This window comes from Zeugodacus cucurbitae, chromosome 5 (genome assembly GCF_028554725.1).
Source record: "Zeugodacus cucurbitae isolate PBARC_wt_2022May chromosome 5, idZeuCucr1.2, whole genome shotgun sequence".
NCBI lineage: Eukaryota > Metazoa > Arthropoda > Insecta > Diptera > Tephritidae > Zeugodacus > Zeugodacus cucurbitae.
The window spans coordinates 5,824,364-5,845,176 of record NC_071670.1 but is presented as its reverse complement, the minus strand read 5'-3'; the positions used below and the strand labels follow the sequence as shown (position 1 = coordinate 5,845,176).

Here is a 20,813-nt window from a genome sequence, read left to right as displayed (position 1 = left end):
ATTATATTGTTCTTATAATTTGAAAACTTATGCATTTTATAAATTTATCATTAAATATTTCATTATTTATTTAATTTTTTATTTATCTTAACATTTTCTTACTTATTCATTTAATAATTTTTTTATTTTTGATTTTTGGAAAAAAAAATCATTTTTTTTTTCTTATAATTTTCATACTTTCATACTTATTCATTTTATAATTTTGTCATTATTTTTTTTTATAATTCTTATACCTATACATTTTTTTTTCATTAAATATTTTATTATTTAGTTAATTTTTATCGAAATTATATTATTTTGTTTTTGAAACAAATACTATTTTTTTTTTAATAAATTTTATATTCATTTTATAATTTTGTCATTATTTTTTTATTTTTTTTTATAATTCTTATACCTATTCATTTTTTCATTAAATATTTTATTATTTAGTTAATTTTTTTTGAAATTATATTATTTTGTTTCTGAAACAAAATATAAATATATATTTTTTTAATTTAAATTATATTTGTTCATATAATATTTATATTTATTTTATAATTTTTCATTTAATATTTATTTTTTTTAACTATTATATTTTTTTTATAGTTTTTATACTTATGCATTTTAGAATTATTTCATTAAATATTTTATTTTATTTTTTGTAAAATAATATCATATAATAAAATTCACTTTTAATTTATAATTCTTTACACTATTCATTTTTCCATTGTTTCTATAATTTTTTTTTTTACTCATTTTGTATTTATAACTAATTTTTTATTTTTATTTTTTAATAAAACTTTATTTTAATTTAATTAAAATAAATTCATTTAATTTTTTTTATTTTATTTTATTTATTTTATTTTATTTTACTTTATTTTATTTTATTTTATTTTATTTTATTTTAGTTTATTTTATTTTATTTTATTTTATTTTATTTTATTCTATTTTATTCTATTTTATTTTATTTGATTTTATTTTATTTTATTTTATTTTATTTTATTTTATTTTATTTTATTTATTTTATTTTATTTTATTTTACTTTATTTTTTATTATTTTATATTATTTTATTTTATTTTATTTTATTTTATTTATTTTATTTTATTTTATTTTATTTTATTTTATTTATTTTATTTTATTTTATTTTACTTTATTTTATTTTATTTTATTTTATTTTATTTTATTTAATTTTAGTTTATTTTAGTTTATTTTATTTTATTTTATTTTATTTTATTTTATTTTATTTTATTTTATTTGATTTTATTTTATTTTATTTTATTTTATTTTATTTATTTTATTTTATTTTATTTTATTTTACTTTATTTTTTATTATTTTATATTATTTTATTTTATTTTATTTTATTTTATTTATTTTATTTTATTTTATTTTATTTTATTTTATTTTATTTTATTTTATTTTATTTTATTTTATTTTATTTTATTTTATTTTATTTTATTTTATTGAATTTTATTTTATTTTATTTTATTTTATTTTAAATTATTTATTTTATTTGGTTGTTATATTTTTTTATAACCTCGCTTCATTAATTAGCGCAAATACATCCTTTATATGGCAGTATTTTGCAGCACTTTAAACTAAAAACAATTTATCATATAATACGTGCGCCTATTTATTTGTTTGTATTGCTATGGAATTTGTATTAAATAGGAAAATATTTTCAACTTGTTATCATTGATACTAACGGTCTATCGAAACGGCGTGACTGAGTTGCTAATTGTTATTTAAATTATTATTTCATATTGTTTTTCTTCTTTTTTTTTGTTTTTGTCAACAACACTTAAGGTGTTGACAAGAACGCACGCAATCGTAGCAAGCGAAAAAGGGAAATTAATAATGATAAAATAATACTAATTATAAAATTCAAAAAAAAAGACACACATATGTATATATCGATAAACAACTATGTATGAATATGTGTGTAATGCGAATAATTGACATTGAGCGTTGATTATAAAATTAACATGAATTATTAAATATTAGCGTTGTTGTAGATATACAGTTACGCAGTCAGTACAACGGCACTCGCTAAACAGCTGTTTTAAAAGCTATCCATTAGCTTATTTATGGCCAACAATGCTCACACTGTGTTAGTTAGCACGAGAGTCATAAATCATTTCACTCAAATATCGCCGCTCTTGACGCTCCTGTCACTCTACGCTACGAGTACACGAACACTCAACACTCCATAGATACACTGAGTAAACTCATCATTCATCAGACCGCACTCAACAAGCTTCGCAATGTAAATAAATAATACTAACTAGTATAGCTGTTAGTTAATGATTTGTTGTTTTTGTTTTTGTTTTCTGTAATTTAGCCGTTGTTGTTCCTTGTAATATACGGCTGTAATCACGCCGATAAGTAAATAATAAATATATATGCGCGCATTAGTAATAATAATAATTTATTGACACCTTTTGTTGTCATTACAATCATCGTATTGTTGTTGTTGTTGTTTGCTAATTTGTAGGCGCTTCGTCAATGAATAATTTGTGTTCGCATATGTAGATGTTTGAATTGATATTTTTTGTCATTGTTGTTGTTATTTATTTGTTTTTTTTTTGTGTTGCATTATTTTTATTGTTGCTTTTATTTATTTTTATAGTGTTTATGTCATAAATAGGTTCTAAAACTCAAATAATAAAAATTAAATTAAAAAAAAAAGAATTAATTCTAAAAAATTCTTTATTAAAAAAATTTCAAACTACAAAAAATATATTTTCTCAATACTTTCTTCGAAAGCAGTTTCGTATACCCTAAAATAACCAAAAATTTATTTTTCAAACAATTATTTTCACTCAAATTCACTGAACAATTTAATGACTCAAAACTTTTTCACTCAATCATTTGCAATTGTATGCTTCACAGATAAAATCTTTATCTTACAAGCTGCTTATACAAAAATAAATTTGAGTATATCAACTATTTTTCACTCACATGGAAATTCACTCAAAAATGTATTGACTCGTAACTTTTTCACACAATCATTACTAAGTTTATGCTTCCTAGAATAATATTTATTTCTTTAAAATATCATCCGAAGTCTATAACTACTTTCATAAAAGCTACTAACACAAAAAAATTGTAGTATTCTAACTATTTTCCACTCACATGGAAGTTTATTCACAAATTTATTGACACAAAACTTTTTCACTCAATCATTTATAATGTTATGCTTCGTAGAAGAAATTTTCTTCGATAAAATCATCATCCGAAAGCAATTTTCATTAAAGTTACTTTCTTAACTATTTTTCACTCACATGGAATTTTATTCATAATCTACTCACTCAATAATTTATAATTTTATGTTTGTCCAAAGATTCTTTTTCGTAAAAAATATCATCTGAATCCATAAAAGCTAAGCTACTTAATCAAATCAAATTTGAGTATTCAAACTACTTTTCACTCAACTAATTAGCAAAAATATTCAAAATCACTCATTATTTTGGGCAGACAAGCTTTCTATTTGCGATTATAAATTTTTGATATAAGTATGTTTTGTTTTGGTTTTTTTCTCATTTCTTTCTCTAACTGTTTCACAAAACTACTCATATCACAAAACCACTCTTATCACTTCTGAGTAATTCTAAAAATAATCAATTTAGTTACACCATTTTACACTCATTAAATTTGTTACTTAGTTGTATTATTAACTCATTCTTTTGAGATACTCACAATTATACTCAAATTGATTGAGTAGTTTGAAATATATGCTTTTTCACTCAATTAAAAATATTGCTGTCGGACTATTAGCGGTTTTTAAAAGACTGCTCTCCAGTTTTGACCTCAAGTGAAAACTAGTATTACTTGGTTTATACTCATAATATGGGTAGATCACTCATTTTGTAAAATTACTCACTCATTTGTTTCCCAATTTTTGAGTGTAAAATTATAAAAAATTTTGTGAAAAAAAAATATAAATAATTCCATCATTATTGAGCTTATGCTTTCCTAAACTTATTTTCGAGAACTATTCTGGTATTAGAACTCCTCAAAAATTCGAATTTCAAATCTTCTTTGGTTTTTATACTACTTTTCGACTCATTTCAACTTTAAATTAATAGCTTTTTGAGCATCGTGAGACATATCACCAATGTCCAAACAGAAAATAATGAGCAGGTCACTTATTTTGTAAAATTACTCACTCATTTGTTTTCCATTTGAGTGAGTAAAAAAATTTAAATTTCCCTCTCAAATTCTTTCTTCGAAACTAAATAAACCACCAGTCTACTTTATAAATAGCACTTACTGCATTTTTGTCGCTAACTTGAAATTTATTTACCCAATTTCAGTGTCATAAAATGAGAGCTTTTGAAAATAAATCAACAAAACTTCTCTCCGTCGAATATTAATTACTCCGACGTGTATCAGATTGTTTTTTGGCATAGATAAGCTCATTTTTTTCCACAACTTATATAGTGTGTACAACGTTAATGGCGATAATTAAGCTCGTAAAGATTTGCATATTGCCATATTTACGGAAAGTTAATGAGCCAATTGAAATATTAGTATAAAGACAGTGCTCTTCAGAGCACGTGTTTAGTGTCTGCTCAAGCATGCGTACACTCTCTCACTGTCTCTCATACGCTCCTCGCTTTTAACAGGTGTGCTTTCAATTCTAGCGAAATCGTATTTCTTCAGAATGTTTAATAAAACTAGTTGTCACGTCATAAAAATTTAATTATAGTACTTAAAGTTATGCCAACGTAAAATATATGAGGCGTGTAAGGAGCTTGTAAATTATGACTAGACTAATGGAGACTTCAGACAGATTCTCATATGCATATTCATAAAATTACCGTTTTTTCAGGAAAGTAACGGAAATACCAAAAATACCAAAAATTTAAATAATAAGCTACAAAAATTATACAAAATTAAATAAAAAAATAATAAAAATATACTAAAATTCAAATTAAATTTTATAATTTAACCATTTTTGCACTTTCAATCATTTTTTAATATATTTCCCCCCTCTCTCTCTCTCACTTCTTTCAGAATATAATGAAACGTTTCTGGAGCAAACTATCCATTATATTGAATATGTACTGCATCAGCCATTGGCACGTGAGTCTGAGCTATGTGATGAGGAAACTACCGGTACACCGTTAGATGAGTTTCCGGAATTTTTCACAGGTAAGGTGAAGGTGACAAAAGCAATAATATAAAAGCGAATATGCGTAAAGCTTGCAATTAGAAAAATTGAAAAAATGGCTTTAAAGCTGGGAAAGCTCAACGGCTCTTTTAAAAGCTCTGCTTTAAAAGTTGGAAACAATTCAAAGATTTGTTATCTCGTTGGTTATTTTTAAAACTGAAACTTTTGAAAACATTTCCGAAAGCTTCTGTAGTTTAAAAGCTTTTTCCTTGTTCTTACATTGAAATAAAAATTAGCTAGATTTTAAATTGATGTTTAAAAGCTTTTTCGTTATTTTTAAATTAAAACAAAAAAAAAATCGACAAGCTTCTGAAGCTTAAAAGCTTTTTCCTTGTTTTTACATTGAAATAAAAATTAGTTGAAATAATATTGTCAGATTTTCGAAAACACTTCCGAAAGCTGCGAAAAGCTTTCGAAGCTTTAAAGTTTTTATTTGCATTTTTATAATAAGATAATACTTAGCTAGTATAAATAATATTGTGATATTTTTGAAAACATTTTCGAAAGCTTTCGAAGTTAAAAAGCATTTTCGTTATTCTCAAATTTAAATTAAAAAGACTTCCGAAAATTTTGAAAAGCTTCTGAATCAGAGCTGTGAAAATTTTATTTATTTCATAAAAAATTTAAGAAAAACTGTTTGATATTGTTTTATTTAGAAGATATAAAACCAGGTAATGTGAATATATTGATTTTAGTAGGTTTTGATAGGTAGGATAACATATTAAGGACTTTGAGTAATGCCGTCGTCGAATCGACGAGGGATGACCTCTACGTTATAAAAATAGCGATGACCTTCTAGGGTTAAAAGACATTACCATATTTTTGAAAACACTTCCGAAAGCTGTGAAAAGTTTCCGAAGCGTTAAAGTTGTTTTGTATTTTCAAATTAAAATAAAAATTAGCAGAAATAATATTGATTTTTTTGAAAACACTTCCGAAAAACTTCCGTAGCTTTTTAGTTTATGATACAAATTTGCTCGAAAAACAGTGTGATATTTTTGAAAACACTTCCGAAAGTTTCGAAAAGCTTCTGAAGAGCTTTTTCCTTATTCTTAAATTAAAATTAAAATGAGATGAAATAATAATATCTAGATTTTTGAAAACAGTTCTGAAAGCTGAGGAAAGCTTGCGAAGCTTAAAAGCTTTTTGGTTATTTTTAAATATAGTTAAAAAAAATTGTTGGAATAACATTTTGATATTTTTTAAAAACACTTTCGAAAGCTTTTCAAGCTTCAAAGCATTTATTTTGTTTTTCATTTCAGAATTCAAACTAATTTTTAAAGAAAATTTTGAAATTTAGTATAAAAAAAAATCACAGAACATATTTGTGCTACAAAAGTTTAAAAGCTCTTCAAAAATCTACAATAATTCAATAATAATAATTAAGCCAAAATATTTTGAAAAACACTTCAAAAAGCTCTGGTTAAAAACATGAAAGCTCCAAATATATAATGGCAAAATAATAAAAGAAAATTATATAACTTTTAAAAGCTTCAACGTTCAATAAAAGCTTTATGAAAGATCTGTAAAGCTTAAAGCTCAAATAGTTAGTATTTTTAAAAGCTTTGTTTCTAAAAAATTGTTTTCGCTTAATGATATAACTTTTAAAAGCTTCAACGTTCAATAAAAGCTTTATGAAAGATCTGTAAAGCTTAAAGCTCAAATAATTAGTATTTTTAAAAGCTTTGTTTCTAAAAAATTGCTTTCTCTTATCATAGTTTAACGTGCAAATCAGTGTTATGTTCATAGAGAGCTTATATTGCTTTCTCTTCTCCTAGTTTTAGGTGCAAACCAATGTTATGTTCAAAGAGAGCTTATCTCATTTAAAATTTTAATAATATAGTTATTGCTTTTTTAAAATATTTTTCATTACGCTTATCAATACTAACACATGCTTGATTTATAAGTACTCCGCAGAGTACATACGTCAATTTTTTTAATCGGCTCTGTCATCAGCTCATTTGTAGTTAAATTATATTTTATTATTTTTTTATCTACACTTGTAAGAACTAAGTTCAATGGAATCGAATTTGAAAATAAGGGAAAACCAGTTAATTAGCAGATAACCAAGTGGTAGTTGGAAGAAGATGATTTTTTTAGATAACTCAGATTTTTTAAATGGAAAAATATATGTAAAATTAAAAATTATTTGATAAAAAAATTTTTTTTTGATAAATTTTTTTTTAAGAATATTATTTTTAAATATGAAATAAATTTTAAATAATAATATAGAATAATTCAGAAAGCACCACTTACCTTATTTAACACTTTTTCTTCTCCGCACAGTGGAGCAACTGCGTCAAGGCTGGGTCGTGTTGCATGTCTTTGCTGCTATCTATTTCTTCATATTGCTCGCTATTATTTGTAATGACTATTTCCTGCCCACCGTTGAGTGTATCTGTGAAGATTTGAATTTATCCAAAGATGTCGCTGCAGCGACTTTTATGGCCACCGCCACTTCAATGCCCGAATTCTTTACGAATACGATAAGTACACTTATCACAGATTCGGATATGGGTTTGGGCACGATCATCGGTTCGCTGATGTTCAATACATTGGGCGTGGCTGCGCTGGGCGCATTGTGCATTAAAAAGGTAAGGCAACACTATTTCTATTGCTCATTTCACATATTAAGCTTCCCTTCCGTTTTTAACTCTCTTCTACAGCCCGTCCAACTCGATTGGTGGCCCATTGCACGTGATTGTGTCATATATAGTTTTAATACGATTGTACTCATTATACTCGCCTGGGGTGGCTATGTTAGCTTCACCGAATCATGCATCATGATGGGTTTCCTCATTTTCTATTATTTGCTTACGTTTAACAATAACAAATTTATGCCTGCCATACGTGTTTTCGTCGAGGATAAGATGAATTGCTGCATATCGAAGCGATATGGTGAGTAAAGGGGGAATTTATTCTCTCTGGAAAAATTTAATTAAAAAATATATAAAAATATTAAAAATAAAATAAATAAAGAAAATTATATAATTAATAAAATTCAAAATAAATAAAAAAAAAATTAAATAAATATTTTAATATAGACAAAAAATATTCTGATTTTTATTCGAAAAAAAAATCAAAAATTATTGTAATAAAAAATTTCGAAAATTATTTATTGTGACAAATTTTTTTCCGAATTTTTTGTAAAATAAAAAATTGTAAAAAAACAATTTCGAAAATTATTTATTGTGAAAAAAATTTTCAAAAATTTATTTTTGTGAAAAAAATGTTCGAAAATTATTTATTGTGAAAAAAAATTTCAAAAATTAATTTTTGTGAAAAAAATGTTCAAAATTATTTTTTGTTAAAAATTTTTTTTGTAACAAATTTTTTTAAAAACTATTTTTTGTAAAAAAAAAATTCGAAAACTATTTTTGTAAAAAAAGTTTAGTGTTTTCAAAAAGTTTTAAATTTAATAATGATGCTTTAAACAATTTAATATTGCTAATTTTTTCATAAAGTTTTTGTTGTTTATTTTTTTACTTTTTAAAAAATATTATGTCTTATTTAAAAAATATATTATTTTAGTGTTCATCAAGTTGTGTATAATATTTTTTATCATATTAATTCGACTTTTTTATAATTTATTTCTTATATTTGCTCTACAGATTTTACTGAACCACCAGAGAACAGTGCTAAGGCGCGTCTGCCACTCAAAAAGGATCATCTGGGCGGTGATGGACTGTTTGTGATAAATTTACCCGATAATACCTCATCGACAGTGAATTTGACGCATTCAAAGAGTTGTAAGTTTAAAAAAATATAAAAATATATGAGAAGTGTTTGAAATATAAAAAGATTACAAAAAAAAATTAATTTAAAAAAATATTTTAAAAATTAAAAAAAAAAATTCAAAATTCAAAAAGAAACAAGAAAAATAATATAATAAAAAAAAATAAAAAAATAAAACAAATTTAAAAAATAAAAAAAAATTAGAAAATTAAAAAATTAAAAAAAACTATAAAAATATTATAATAAAAATAAAAATATTATAAAAAATTACAAAAATAAAAGAGTTAAAAATTAAAATTAAAAAGAAAGATTTTAAAAATTCATTTAAATATTTCAAAAATTCAAAGAAATCTAAAAATTTACAAAAAATTAATATAAATTATCGAAATTAAAGAATAAAATAATATTGAAAAAAAACGAAAAATTTTAAAGACATATTTAAAATAAAATTATAATTTCAATTTTAAAATAATAATTTAAATAATTTAACAAAAATATAAAATATTTAAAAATAAAAATTAAAATTAAAAATTTAAAAAATACAATTAAAATTAAAAACACTAAAAAAAATTAAAAAATTAATAAAATCATTCAAAAATTAAATTAAAAAAAACTAAAAAAAAATTACAAAAAATTTAAAAAATTTAAAAAAAAATTCATTAAAAATTTTAAAAATTCTGTTCAATTAAAAATAATAATAAAAACTTTAATTTCTCCCCAGGGAACAGCGACGAAAGCGATGACGTCCCACCGCAACCGCAAAAACTCTTCTCACTGCCACACGGTGAGACGGCTTTTAGAAAATTCTGGTGGGCTTTCATTTTCCCAATTAAATTTACACTCACATTTGTTATACCCAATCCCGCCTATCATCGGCGTCTCTATCCGCTGTCATTTGTCATGTGCATCATTGCGATCGGACTCAATGCCTATGTGATTGTTTGGATGTTGACAGCATTTGGTGAGTAAACTAATTAAATTACAGTTGTTTTATAATAACAATAGAAATAATTTAATTCAAATGAAGTAATTAATTACAATTACATGCGTTGCAAACCAATGAGCGATAATTTTGATCGATTAACTTTTGTAATTTTATGTTAATTAAATTTGTGGCGAACTTGATCGCTATTTACTTGTCTCAAAGTCAAACTAACTGACAGCAAATGTGATTATATGATTCATTAATTAAATGTTAAACAGTCCGTTATTAGTTCTATAACACATAAGAGCTATCGATTTGAGAACACAAAGTCCGTTCGTTTGGCTCATCACATGATGATATTGTGTACAATTAGCCAAGAATGATAGAAGACATCTTTGATAATTCTTGACAATTACCCAACAGCTGCAAAAAAATTTGCGTCTGCGCTAATTTTTGTTGCCGGAAGTTTGTGTCCGAGCTAGATTTGTAAGATCGTAAAAAGTGTGTGTCTTCGCTTGAACAATTATTTGGCGAGAGGTTTGCGCCTTTGCTAAATTGTATGCTATTTTTATGATGTGATCGTGCGACATGAAAAATGTCATGCGCCAACTGATCTAGCTGACTTGAAAGTATATACGACTGTCTGATGTGACATACACTGATCATATAAGCACGAAGAGATCTAAAATATGTGAATTTTGAAAATTTTCTCACATTTTTTTCGAATTATTGTACTAAATATTTTATTTTACGATTTCAGGTGTTGCGATAAATGTACCTGAAATTATAATGGGACTCACCTTCTTGGCGGCTGGTTCAACTATGCCCGAAGCGGTGTCCAGTTGCATTTCACTGCGTAACGGTAAGTAAAAAATTGCGATTTATTATATATATATATTACGTTACACTCTCTCTCTCTCTCTCTTTTTTTCTCTCTGCATATCACTCATATCTTAAGTCTCTCTCTCTCTCTCTTTTTATCTCTGCGTAGCACTCAATTCTAAATTCACTCTCTCCCTCTATTTTTCTAGGCGAAAACGGCATTGGCGTCTCCAACTCGCTGGGTGCCAACTCACTCGCCATACTACTCTCGCTGGGCGTGCCATGGTTCATCAAGAATTGCATGAATTATGGCAAAACCGATGGCAGCGCTATGATACAAATTGCCTCACAAGGTATCGAGTTCAATATTATCATACTGCTGCTCTGCACCTTAGCGCTCTTCCTCGTATTGAGTTTTAGCGGTTATCGGCTGACGAAGCGAGCCGGCATTGCATTGATCGGCATCTACTTGGTATTCATTGTGCTGCAGATTTTGATTGAGATGAATGTGTTCTTCCCAAAGCAATGCTAGTGAGCAAACAAAAAACAAAAAAAAAAAAATTAACAACAGATGCTGTTGTGAAACTTATTATAGTATTTTCTTGTATATTTTTGTAAAAAAAAAACATATTTTTATTACGCGAGCTAATTAAGACTGTTTAGTACTGTAAGTGCGTTATATAAAACAAAAACAAAAAAGAAACACCAAAACTATTTAATTACACAATGCGAAGCCAAATTTTAGCTATTGATTTTTTAATTTTTAATGTCAGTTTTAAGTTGTAATTTAGCAAATATTTGCCTTTGTGCTTGAACACCGATTTTAGTAGTAAATTGATTACTATTTTATGTAAATATATATTTTGTAAATAACAAATTAGCCGAAAATTGTGCTATAGCAAATTAATTAGTGCCAGCAATAGTAGTAGGCAATTGAAAAATTGTACGTGTGTACACTGTATAAAGCCGCCTGCAATGCAATATATTAAAGGCTATGCAAACATGTAGTAAATGAATTTATACTCAACAGAGTAATAATGTATATTACTTTATTTATTATAATTTTTTTTTTAATATTGTTGAAGTTATGATGTGCTTGTAAATAGAAAAAAAAAATAAAGTTAGGCGTTTGCGTTTGTAGTCAAATAATAAAATTTCGTAGAAAAAAATTGTGGGAACGCTTTGTAATTATATGCCTCTCAATTAATACTATTTTTTTTAATTTAATTGAGTGTTTTGTTTAGATAGTTTTTACATTTAAACAACAATAACTATTTAACACCACCTTACCTCATAATTTTGCTTTTTTGCTTGAATTTGAGTCCATAAAAAAATAATTTTCGCCGCAACAATATAAATGTTCAAACACAACTGCTTGCACACAAAAGAGACGACAAACATACATACATAATAAAAACTGTAAAAAATATAAAAACAACGAATTAGTATTTAAGCAAGTGATGTACTGACAAATACGAAAATAAATCATTTTTAAACAATTATAAAGCGAGTTTTATTTATAAAGACATTAATAGTGTATAAATATAAATTAGTAGAGAAAAATAAATAATTAAAAAATAAAAAATAATAAAAATATAAATATAAATAATAAAATATTATAATAAATATTAATAAATAAATGTGTTTATTAACTAATTTTGAAATATTTTTTATTAAGCGTAAAGAAAAAATAATTGAAAGTAAGTAAAACCGAAAATAAATTTTTTTTACATATTTTTTTAATGTGTTAAATAAAATTAAAATATTTTTTAATGTGTTAAATCAAAATAAAATATTTTAGTATATTTTTTTAATGTGCTAAATAAAAATAAATATTTTTATAAATAAATGTTAAATAAAATTAAAATATTTTTATATATTTTTTAATGTGTTAAATAAAAATAAAATATTTTTATATACTTTTTAATGTGTTAAATAAAAATAAATTATTTATATTATTACTTTTTCTTATTAAAAGACTAAAGTAAAAATCTCTTCTTAATTATTTTTTAATACGTACTTTTATTTTTAGTTGGCGTTTTCTTCTTTTTTAGCAGGTATAATTATTGTAAAGATTTGTTTTTGTTTTCTTTTTTTTTTATGGAGTAAATATCTTTTAGCACTAAGAAAAAATATATACAATATGTATTTGTTTATATATTTATGTTTATTTTGAATTATGTAATGATTAAATACTATTTTTTGTATGAAATGACTTGAAATAATTTTTATTTGTTTATAAAGTAATATGCAGTAGACTAAATTAATTAATAAAAATATTTGCTTGTTCAAGTTGACTTTGAAAAAAAAAATAAAATTTAATTAATAAAATATAACACCAATAACAATAACACGCAACATTTTCTCATTTAACTTTTAATTGCATTAAAAAATTATTTATCAAACAAATTAACTAAGCAAATTCTTAAATCTAAAAATATTTCAATTAAATTTTATTAACAAAAAAGGCAACATTTTTAAAAGGCAAGTGTATATAAACAATAAATAAGCTAAGCAAGTAGAAGAAAATGTGCGGTTATTTACAGTGTTAAAAAAGAAATACTATTCTTCTCGAGACTTTGTAATAAAAATTGAGGTTATGACACACTTTGTTCGTATAATCAGTACATTAGCTAAATACTAAAATAATATAAATTTAAGTAACATACAAGTTAAATAAAAAAATACATATGTTGTCTGCGCTTATAAAATGCGCCTTTTAAATTATAAAACATAAAATAATAAATAAAATGACCTTCAGCAAAAAATTCCTTACACTTAAGACATATTTAGTGTTCAAAAGTTTTTTTTTTTTGTTTCATTTGGTATCGTGTATATATGTGTGTATGTATTAAATGTAGTATATATGTACTGTATGTATGTTTGTGTGTGTTATTCATTAATCAATGCATTTATTACTATTGTAGTATTTTATTTACACACGCGTTTTCAAATAGCAGCGAAATTGCATGTTCCGAAAAAATTAAATCAAACATGCTTTGTCATTTAAAGTTCATTTTACATTACGAACATCGCTTTAGCGAGGCTCAGCCTTTGTTTTCAACTAAATTATAACCTTAATATATTATACTTATTATGCCATACTACCACTATTACTAAATAAATAAATTAATTTAAATGTATAGGCAATATATCTGACTTTGACTGCTTTAAATTGTTTCAATGTATTAAAAATAACTATAATAAATATGCTTTTATAGAAGTCCTTTAGCACTTTTTGCTTGCTTTTCGTTTTTACGTGTTCTTTTACCTGCATTTTGGTTAGTTGGCTCACTCTTTCCTTGAAATTCATTTTGTTTTACTAGGCTAAATACTTTAGCGCGTCTATTTTTCTTAATTTTTTGCTTCGCTACAACTAACGCATAAATTTGAAAAAGTATTACTTTGTTAATTGTTCAAGTTTAACGCACACACGTAGACTACACGTAGTCCCTTGCCAATTAAGTGCAACAATGGTAGACATGACCGCCGCTTTTCATTGTGTATTCATTATACGCCAATTTGCTATAACTGCTATGCACCTGTGCGGATTCTAGTGAATTTTGTAGGGATTTGCAAGAGAATTGTCGATGATTGGTGCCATCCTACGAGAAAGAAATGAATATTAACCTAGAAATATTTAACAATTAATACAATTTAAGGACATAAGGAATGCTTAAGAACTTCAAACATAAAGCAAACACTACTCAGGGCACACTCTTTATTTCTTAAACACTATTCCGCGTCGCTACAAATTGCTCCTTAAATCTTTTTACCTTCGGTTGTATGGGAAAGCAACACCAGAGTATAAACGCTATAAAGGCCACCAACGTACCCACCAGCAGTATGAAATCTTCGATCGTCTATTGATGCATAAGCACAAAATCAACAAAATTGAAGAGTTTAACTGTAAATTATTAAATTAAGCACTTTGAAAAACTTACCGGTTCATCGCCCAACAATACATGATTAATCAGATACGCGAAATCATCGAAGGGCGTCATGTCTGTTATGAAAACTCCTTACACTGCCGCTATATGGTTTTCTCTAAGAAGTACGTAACAAATTGTTATGTTATGCCGCAACCTTCACGCCCCCTAATTGCCTTTATAGAGGTTTTTAATTATTTATTATACATTTATTGCTAGCCGGTACAAATACTTACCAAAATACCAATGACTTCTTAAGTGCTTTACGTGCTTATAATGTTAAGTTCTGTTAACGTTGTTGCTGTTTTGAAACTTATATTAAACCAAGTATAAACGTTTAAAATCGTTATTTTCTTTTTTAGCTTTTATAATAGTCCTTAATGGCGGATATATTAATATGCAATCCACTTTGTTTTGTGTTTTTGATAGAAGTGTTTGCAAGTGTTTGTCAAAGCGAAGGGCTATGGTCAACCACGTTGCCAACTTTCACGTATATATCATATGTTATTACCAACTATATTTAGTTTTTCTTTTATAAAAGCTTTGCATTATGTAATAATTTTTATAATTTAATTAATAAAAAAATATTAAAGTTTTGAAATTATAGGTAATCATTAGATTTCTTTAGCACTGTATATATTTTTTATTTATATTTACATTCTTTCATGTCAGCTGTTATTGTATGAGTAACGTCAGTGGTACAAGTGAAACACCCTTTAGCAGTAGTTTCCAACTGCAATTCTCTGTATATCGCTACATCTCTTTTTCTCATTAGTAAACCAAAGCAGTGAAGTATTTTACAGCACATTGCTTATATGCTCGCGTTCAAATTGGAACGTATTCTTATAGGGTTGCTGTTGGTTTATTTTTCACAAGAATTTTATAAGTTAAATTATAATTAATAATTTATATTAAAACGAAAAAATACATTAATTTATTTAAACAAGAAAAAATAAAATTGAATAATTTTTTAAACATTAAATACGGTTGTTTTTTAAGCACAATTGGTTGTTATCCAATTCGTTAATGTACACCCAATTAGCAACCCTGCGATTTGGATTTTCTTATCTATTGTCCTATTGCCAAACAGCAGAAGCGGAATCAGTTCGTTTCGTTCGCTCACTCGTTCGCCGCGTTACTTTTTAACCATTGTCGTCGTTCTTGTGGTAGAAGTAGCAAAGGAAGAAGAAGAGCTGTGTGGAAGAAGAAAAAGGCAGTAGAGCAAGCAAAGGAGAATCTTCTTTCTTTTGTGTGTGTTGTGTGTGAATTTCAATACAAAAAATTTTCACTAGCCCAAGCTAAAAAAGAATTGTGCTTTTGTGTGTTGAAAATTGTTTAAAAAAATGCGAAATAAAATAACGCAAGTACGGTTATTAAATGTGAGTGAGACGCGCGTATAATTTTGCAGTTATTATTGTTGGGGGAAAAAGAAAAATATTTTGTGTGGCCATTTGCAAGTGCGGTGTACGTCGTCGTCGTCGTTGTCGTCCCGCAAAGCACCGCCCGCGCCTAGTGTCTGTGTGTTTGTGCGCGAGTGTGTGTGTGCGGTAGCCGTTGGTGCGTCGTCTTTGTCGCCGCCTATATAAAATTTAGACTGGCGGACGGACTGTTTTTTTTTTTCGTTTTGATCATACACTTTTGATCAATTTATATATGTGTAACTCAGTACTTTTGTGCATTTGACGACGACAGTGTAATTTGCAATAAAGTTAAATTCGAAATATTACAAAAACAGTGTTTGTGGCCGCTAAATATTTGAGCGCCAAGCGCCAATTGGATATGGATATTTTAATGCTAGCTTCGAACGATACAAAATCGCTGTACCGATGAATGAACGACGCCAGTGACGCGGGCCAATACCCAGCCAGCAGCGAGTCGGCAACAACGAAACAAATGCCCTGTGACCGGGAAAACAAAAGGTGCGCTGAATAATTTAATTATTGTAATGTGTTTAACTACAAAAACTAAAGTATAGTAACTGTACTAACAGTAAATACTTAAAATTAAGCATAGAATCTAACAAAATGTTGAAAAAATTGTCAGAAATTAGTTTTTCTGGGTGTAGCGACTGCGACTGTGGCTGTAGCAGCGATCTGCTGCTGTCGACGTCGTCGTCGCTGCTGCCACAACCTGAGCTATGCTATGTAAAACACACAGAGAAAAGGTAGCAAAAGTAGATGACAGAACAAGCAAACATCATAAAAACGACACGAAGAAGCAATGCATAAAACGAAATGTGTAGCAATAAGAAAGAAGGAATACGAGCTATTGGAAATAAAGTAGACGAAGGAGTGTAATGAAAGAGTAGTGATTAAAAAGGAAATTTGGAGAAAAATTGTGCAGACGCGTTGAGCAGCGCGAAAGAAATACTGACGCTGCCGCCGCTGTCGTCGTCGCTTGTGCTGCGCATTCTCGCATTGCCGACGTCATAAGATATGAGAATCATCAAAAAGAGAATACTGGGGAGTACACAAAGAGCGAATGGCCATGAGCAGTATAAAAGTACAATAACAGTAGCGACAGAAATAAATAAAATAACACAGCAACGACAGTGGGAGCTGTAGCAACAGCAGCAATGGCAACAAAAGCAAATAGGAAAATTTCATATGGCAGAGGGAAGAAATTCACAGTGACGCGCTGCTGCCTACTTGCCGTATGCGTAGTTGTACAAAAACAACGAAAAAATAACAATATAAATCGGTAGAGCTGAATTCGAGTTTTGGCGTTGTTGCTGTGGCGAACAAACGCATAGCGGCGGTTGGTGGTGGTTGGTGGCTGCGATATTATTGTTAGTTTTATTTGCTGTTCACTTGGTTGGCCTTTGTTGCTGCTACCGCACTGCTGCTGCTGCTGCTGCTACTTCTTATTAGTATTTTTTTATTTGGTGCTGCCGCATTCGTCTGCTAATTATAATGGTGGTTGCTGTCTGCGTTTTTTTTTTCTCTCTTACTACTTTTGTGTGTGTGTGTATTTGTGTGTTTGTTTTACGCAGTGTTGCATTTGAATTTTTACTTTGACAATGGATTTTGGCTTGAGTTTAGAATTAAGCTGCTGTCTGGCTGTTTGTGAGGAAATTGCTTGACGCTTACGGCGCGCTGCACCACAGTACATTATCAAATTCGATATATTAGGTAACATAAAAGTAGCAGAGGAGTTAAACAGGTGCCTTGTTTACATTTAAAGATAGAGATGGAAAGGATATATTGAATTTTTAGGCAGCATTCTTCATAATTGTTTAGCAAATATTTTTTGGCATCACAACAACAACAACAACATGGACTCCTTCCGTCAATATAATACTCATTATATTATCAAGACGAAAGAGGTCCTCGTAAAAGTAGTAGGATGCAGAAGAAAAAGAAGCTTTAGAAATGATACAAAATCACTTGGTATGTTTTGTGGAGCTAATATCTCAAGTTTAATATCCGTTATGAGATGAAGTGCGATAGCCACTGAATCATGTTTTGAATACTTGCAAAGTCTTAACTATCCGGAACACAACAGAAGACATATTCTCATCCGGCAATCAGATATTCTATTGTACCAACTCTTGTCTTCTCGTTCAGTTTGAAACATATAAAATCCACTCGGTTCCAAATGTTACTGATCGTAGCTACGCTGCGTGATTTCTACACGGTTATAACAAAAGACACAATACAAATTTCTTTATTAATTCTTTGTTATTATTGCAACTAGTTTTTCTTTGAATTTGCATTGGATTACGTACAACAATGAAGCCACCACATGCGCCGAGCGGATGTGCTACTTGAATGCACTATCTCTTCTTCTTCTTATTTGCACACTTCCGTTAATGTCAATGGCGTGCGAAAATATCGTTGACGGTAGATCACTTTGTGTGCGTTTGAAATCAAAAACTTTTGAAATATTGTTCAATTGACAATGGCGCAATGGCTCAATTTCGTTGCTAAAAGCAGTTGTGTTCGTTTGCCTTGTGCTATTCAGCTCGCCGCTAGCTTTGATCTTTGTAGCGATTTTATCAGCATTCCTGCTTTCTATGCGATATTCATATATTTTATGGTTTATACTTTTGCTCAATTCGAGATTTTGCAATAGTTGTTTGTTTTTATTTTATTATTATTTTTTGTTTTTGTTGTGTGTGTCAATATTCGCTACACGCGCATTTTTTGTTATATACGCTTTCGCCGCGCTTTTTGCGTTGCTAATTTGCGATCTTTACGCTATTGAGTTATTTTTAACTTTTTAATTTTTTTTTGTTTTTATTTTTTTTTCTTTCGTTTTTTTTCTTCTTTCGTTTTTTGCAAAAGCATTCACTTTTGATGGGTCGTTGTACTTTACCGTTCGGTTTTGTATTTTTTATAATTCGTATTATACATTTACTTTTGAAAACCTTTTTTTTTTTAATTTTTGGTTGGAAAATTTTAATACATATTTGTATTACAGTGGAATCTAGAAGTTTTTTTTTAATTAGTGATCAAGAATTTTCATTTTGGCTATTGAAAATTTTTACATAATTCAACGGTTAGACCTAGTTTGATTTTTAAAATAATAGCGGCAGAAATATACCTGTGTTTGTAAGAAGAAGAGACTACCAAAAGTGCGCCATAGAAATATGAAACACTTGGGATTGTCGCGCAGCTGGTAACACTAGGAAGGGTACCAGTGCCGTGATGGTAGCCGATAGAATCTCTTTTGTCGTCCGAAGCGTTTGAGTCATTTTCCGGACGCACCCGATCCTCTCCAGCGCGTAAAATTAACACTAGTTACCCACATAACTTTGAAGTTGTAGATAATATCGTCTTTCTATGAAACAGCATTAACACCAAACAATGTCAGCCTTGAAATCCAACAAATAATCACTCTTGCCAACACGTGCAACTATGGACTGCGTAGGCAATTGAAAAGTGAAGTCCTCTCTACGAACAAAAATCAAACTCTACGAGTCATTCATCAATCCGGTCCTGCTTTATGGTAAAGATGCATGAACGATGTCAACATCCTATCAGACGGCACTAAGAGAATATCGCATACGATGGAACGATGAACTGTATGAGTTATATGACGACATTGACATAGTTCAGCGAATAAAAAGACAGCGGCTATGTTGGTTAAGTCAACCATACGGATAATGGTTGAAAGTACTCTAGCTTTGAAAGTGCTCGATTCGATACCCGCTGGTTGGATCAAAGAAGGAGGAAGGCCTCCACTCCTTTAGAAAGATCAGTGGAAAAGGAAATCAAAAGACAGCGGCTACGTTGGCTAGATCATATTGTCAGAATGAACAAAAGTACTCCAGCTTTGAAAGTGTTCGATACAGTACCTGCCGGTGGAAGCCGAAAAATAGGAAGACCTCCACTCCGTAGGAAGGTTGATAAGAGCCTGGCTGCACTTGGTATCACTAATCGTCCTCAAACAGCGAGAAGGGAGAACGAATGGCACGCTATTGTTAACTCGGCTATAATCGCATAAGCAGTGTCTATGTCAGTAAAGAAGAAACGTACCAAACACTTAACCTCAAAATCCTCACTTTGTAGGAGTCGCATTTTTGTCTCTAGGCTTTTCTTTCAAATATTATTTCAAAATATTTGTAAGCGCAAAATATACATAGATACCACATTTTCACCGTTATTTTCGCATAACCCATTTTTATGTAGTTTTTAATTAAATATCAACTCTCAAGTAAAACACCCGCCAAGTGACTGTTCTATTTTCTCTTAAACTAAATATTTCATTTACTTTTTTTCATTCTCAATCTTTCATTTTCAGTCATTTCATCAGCGGCTTCTTTAGCTCTTTCTACGCGTTGACTTTCTACCGTCAGCCCACCACTAGTCAATTTATCACCATTGTGTGAGCCGCAAGTAATCAACATTCTTCTCGTGCTTTTTTCAAACATTCATTCATTAATACCGTTGCTTTGCTCGCTTATTGTGTTTATGTAGATATGTATATATGTCCGTCCGTCTGCATTCCGTCAAACGTTTAAATCTCCAAAACGTGCCAAGTTATTTAACAATGAGTTGAACGGCAAAAAGCAAACAACGTTCGTTGCTAACTTCTTTCACCATTTTCCCGCCGAGTCACGCTAACCAAAGACAGTCACACACCAATGGACGTACTCGTATACATTCATCGAATTCCTTGTGTCTTTTTAACGGTACGTTCCCGTCATTTTTCTAATACGACTAATTTTGTATGCTGCAACTGCATGGTTTCCACACAAATTACGCCAGTTGCAGCAAGGCAAAACTGTTTGTGTCACCACCGTG

General features: G+C 28.3%; 3 protein-coding genes and 1 long non-coding RNA gene across 9 annotated transcripts in view; 2 read left to right on the top strand and 2 right to left on the bottom strand.

Moving 5' to 3' along the window:
* LOC128921871 (uncharacterized) overlaps nucleotides 1-10,700 on the bottom strand; it is a 125,887-nt gene extending 115,187 nt beyond the window's left edge. Inside the window, exons 1-2 of the long non-coding RNA XR_008471188.1 lie at nucleotides 10,615-10,700; nucleotides 7,411-8,078 (exon numbers count right to left, since the gene is read on the bottom strand). This is a non-coding gene — a long non-coding RNA (uncharacterized LOC128921871). The remainder of the gene's footprint in view (nucleotides 1-7,410; nucleotides 8,079-10,614) is intronic.
* The window catches only part of LOC105218554 (sodium/potassium/calcium exchanger 4), a 36,435-nt gene extending 24,891 nt beyond the window's left edge, over nucleotides 1-11,544 (top strand). For both annotated transcript variants that reach the window (XM_054230674.1, XM_054230675.1), the window contains 7 exons: nucleotides 4,998-5,135; nucleotides 7,441-7,748; nucleotides 7,821-8,052; nucleotides 8,766-8,903; nucleotides 9,611-9,850; nucleotides 10,575-10,676; nucleotides 10,846-11,544. In XM_054230674.1, coding sequence (XP_054086649.1) covers nucleotides 4,998-5,135; nucleotides 7,441-7,748; nucleotides 7,821-8,052; nucleotides 8,766-8,903; nucleotides 9,611-9,850; nucleotides 10,575-10,676; nucleotides 10,846-11,168 — 1,481 coding nt within the window. In that variant the 3' untranslated portion in view covers nucleotides 11,169-11,544. The remainder of the gene's footprint in view (nucleotides 1-4,997; nucleotides 5,136-7,440; nucleotides 7,749-7,820; nucleotides 8,053-8,765; nucleotides 8,904-9,610; nucleotides 9,851-10,574; nucleotides 10,677-10,845) is intronic.
* On the bottom strand, nucleotides 11,026-15,026 carry LOC105218553 (uncharacterized). Of its 4 annotated transcripts, XR_008471187.1 has the most exons (6): nucleotides 14,802-15,023; nucleotides 14,581-14,741; nucleotides 14,413-14,499; nucleotides 13,908-14,241; nucleotides 11,927-12,053; nucleotides 11,026-11,164 (listed from the first exon to the last, which is right to left on the bottom strand). XR_008471187.1 is itself a non-coding variant. In XM_011194227.3 (4 exons), exons 2-4 carry the CDS (start codon nucleotides 14,638-14,640, stop codon nucleotides 14,098-14,100), a joined length of 291 nt encoding a protein of 96 aa, XP_011192529.1. In that variant the 5' UTR covers nucleotides 14,641-14,733; nucleotides 14,802-15,026; the 3' UTR covers nucleotides 12,997-14,097. The 4 variants fall into 4 exon arrangements, 2 of the variants coding, with proteins under 2 accessions (XP_011192529.1, XP_028900225.1); XR_008471186.1 differs by lacking the exon at nucleotides 11,026-11,164 and having other exon boundaries at nucleotides 11,884-12,053; XM_011194227.3 differs by lacking the exons at nucleotides 11,026-11,164; nucleotides 11,927-12,053 and having other exon boundaries at nucleotides 12,997-14,241; nucleotides 14,581-14,733; nucleotides 14,802-15,026.
* Nucleotides 15,027-15,654: 628 nt separating this feature from the next.
* Nucleotides 15,655-20,813, top strand: part of LOC105219591 (serine/threonine-protein kinase minibrain) — a 65,497-nt gene continuing 60,338 nt past the window's right edge. For both annotated transcript variants that reach the window (XM_054230672.1, XM_054230671.1), the window contains exon 1: nucleotides 15,655-16,484. The gene's annotated coding sequence lies outside the window, so the exon portion shown is untranslated. The remainder of the gene's footprint in view (nucleotides 16,485-20,813) is intronic.

What these genes read in the sequence shown, in the direction of transcription:
- LOC105218553 (XM_011194227.3), bottom strand. Translation starts at nt 14,640, where the DNA reads ATGACGCCCTTCGATGATTTCGCGTATCTGATTAATCATGTATTGTTG. An exon ending in TATTGTTGGGCGATGAACCG is followed by an intron (nt 14,500 to 14,580) that starts GTAAGTTTTTCA and finishes ATGCATCAATAG; the next exon opens with ACGATCGAAGATTTCATACT. An exon ending in GCTTTCCCATACAACCGAAG is followed by an intron (nt 14,242 to 14,412) that starts GTAAAAAGATTT and finishes TCTTTCTCGTAG; the next exon opens with GATGGCACCAATCATCGACA.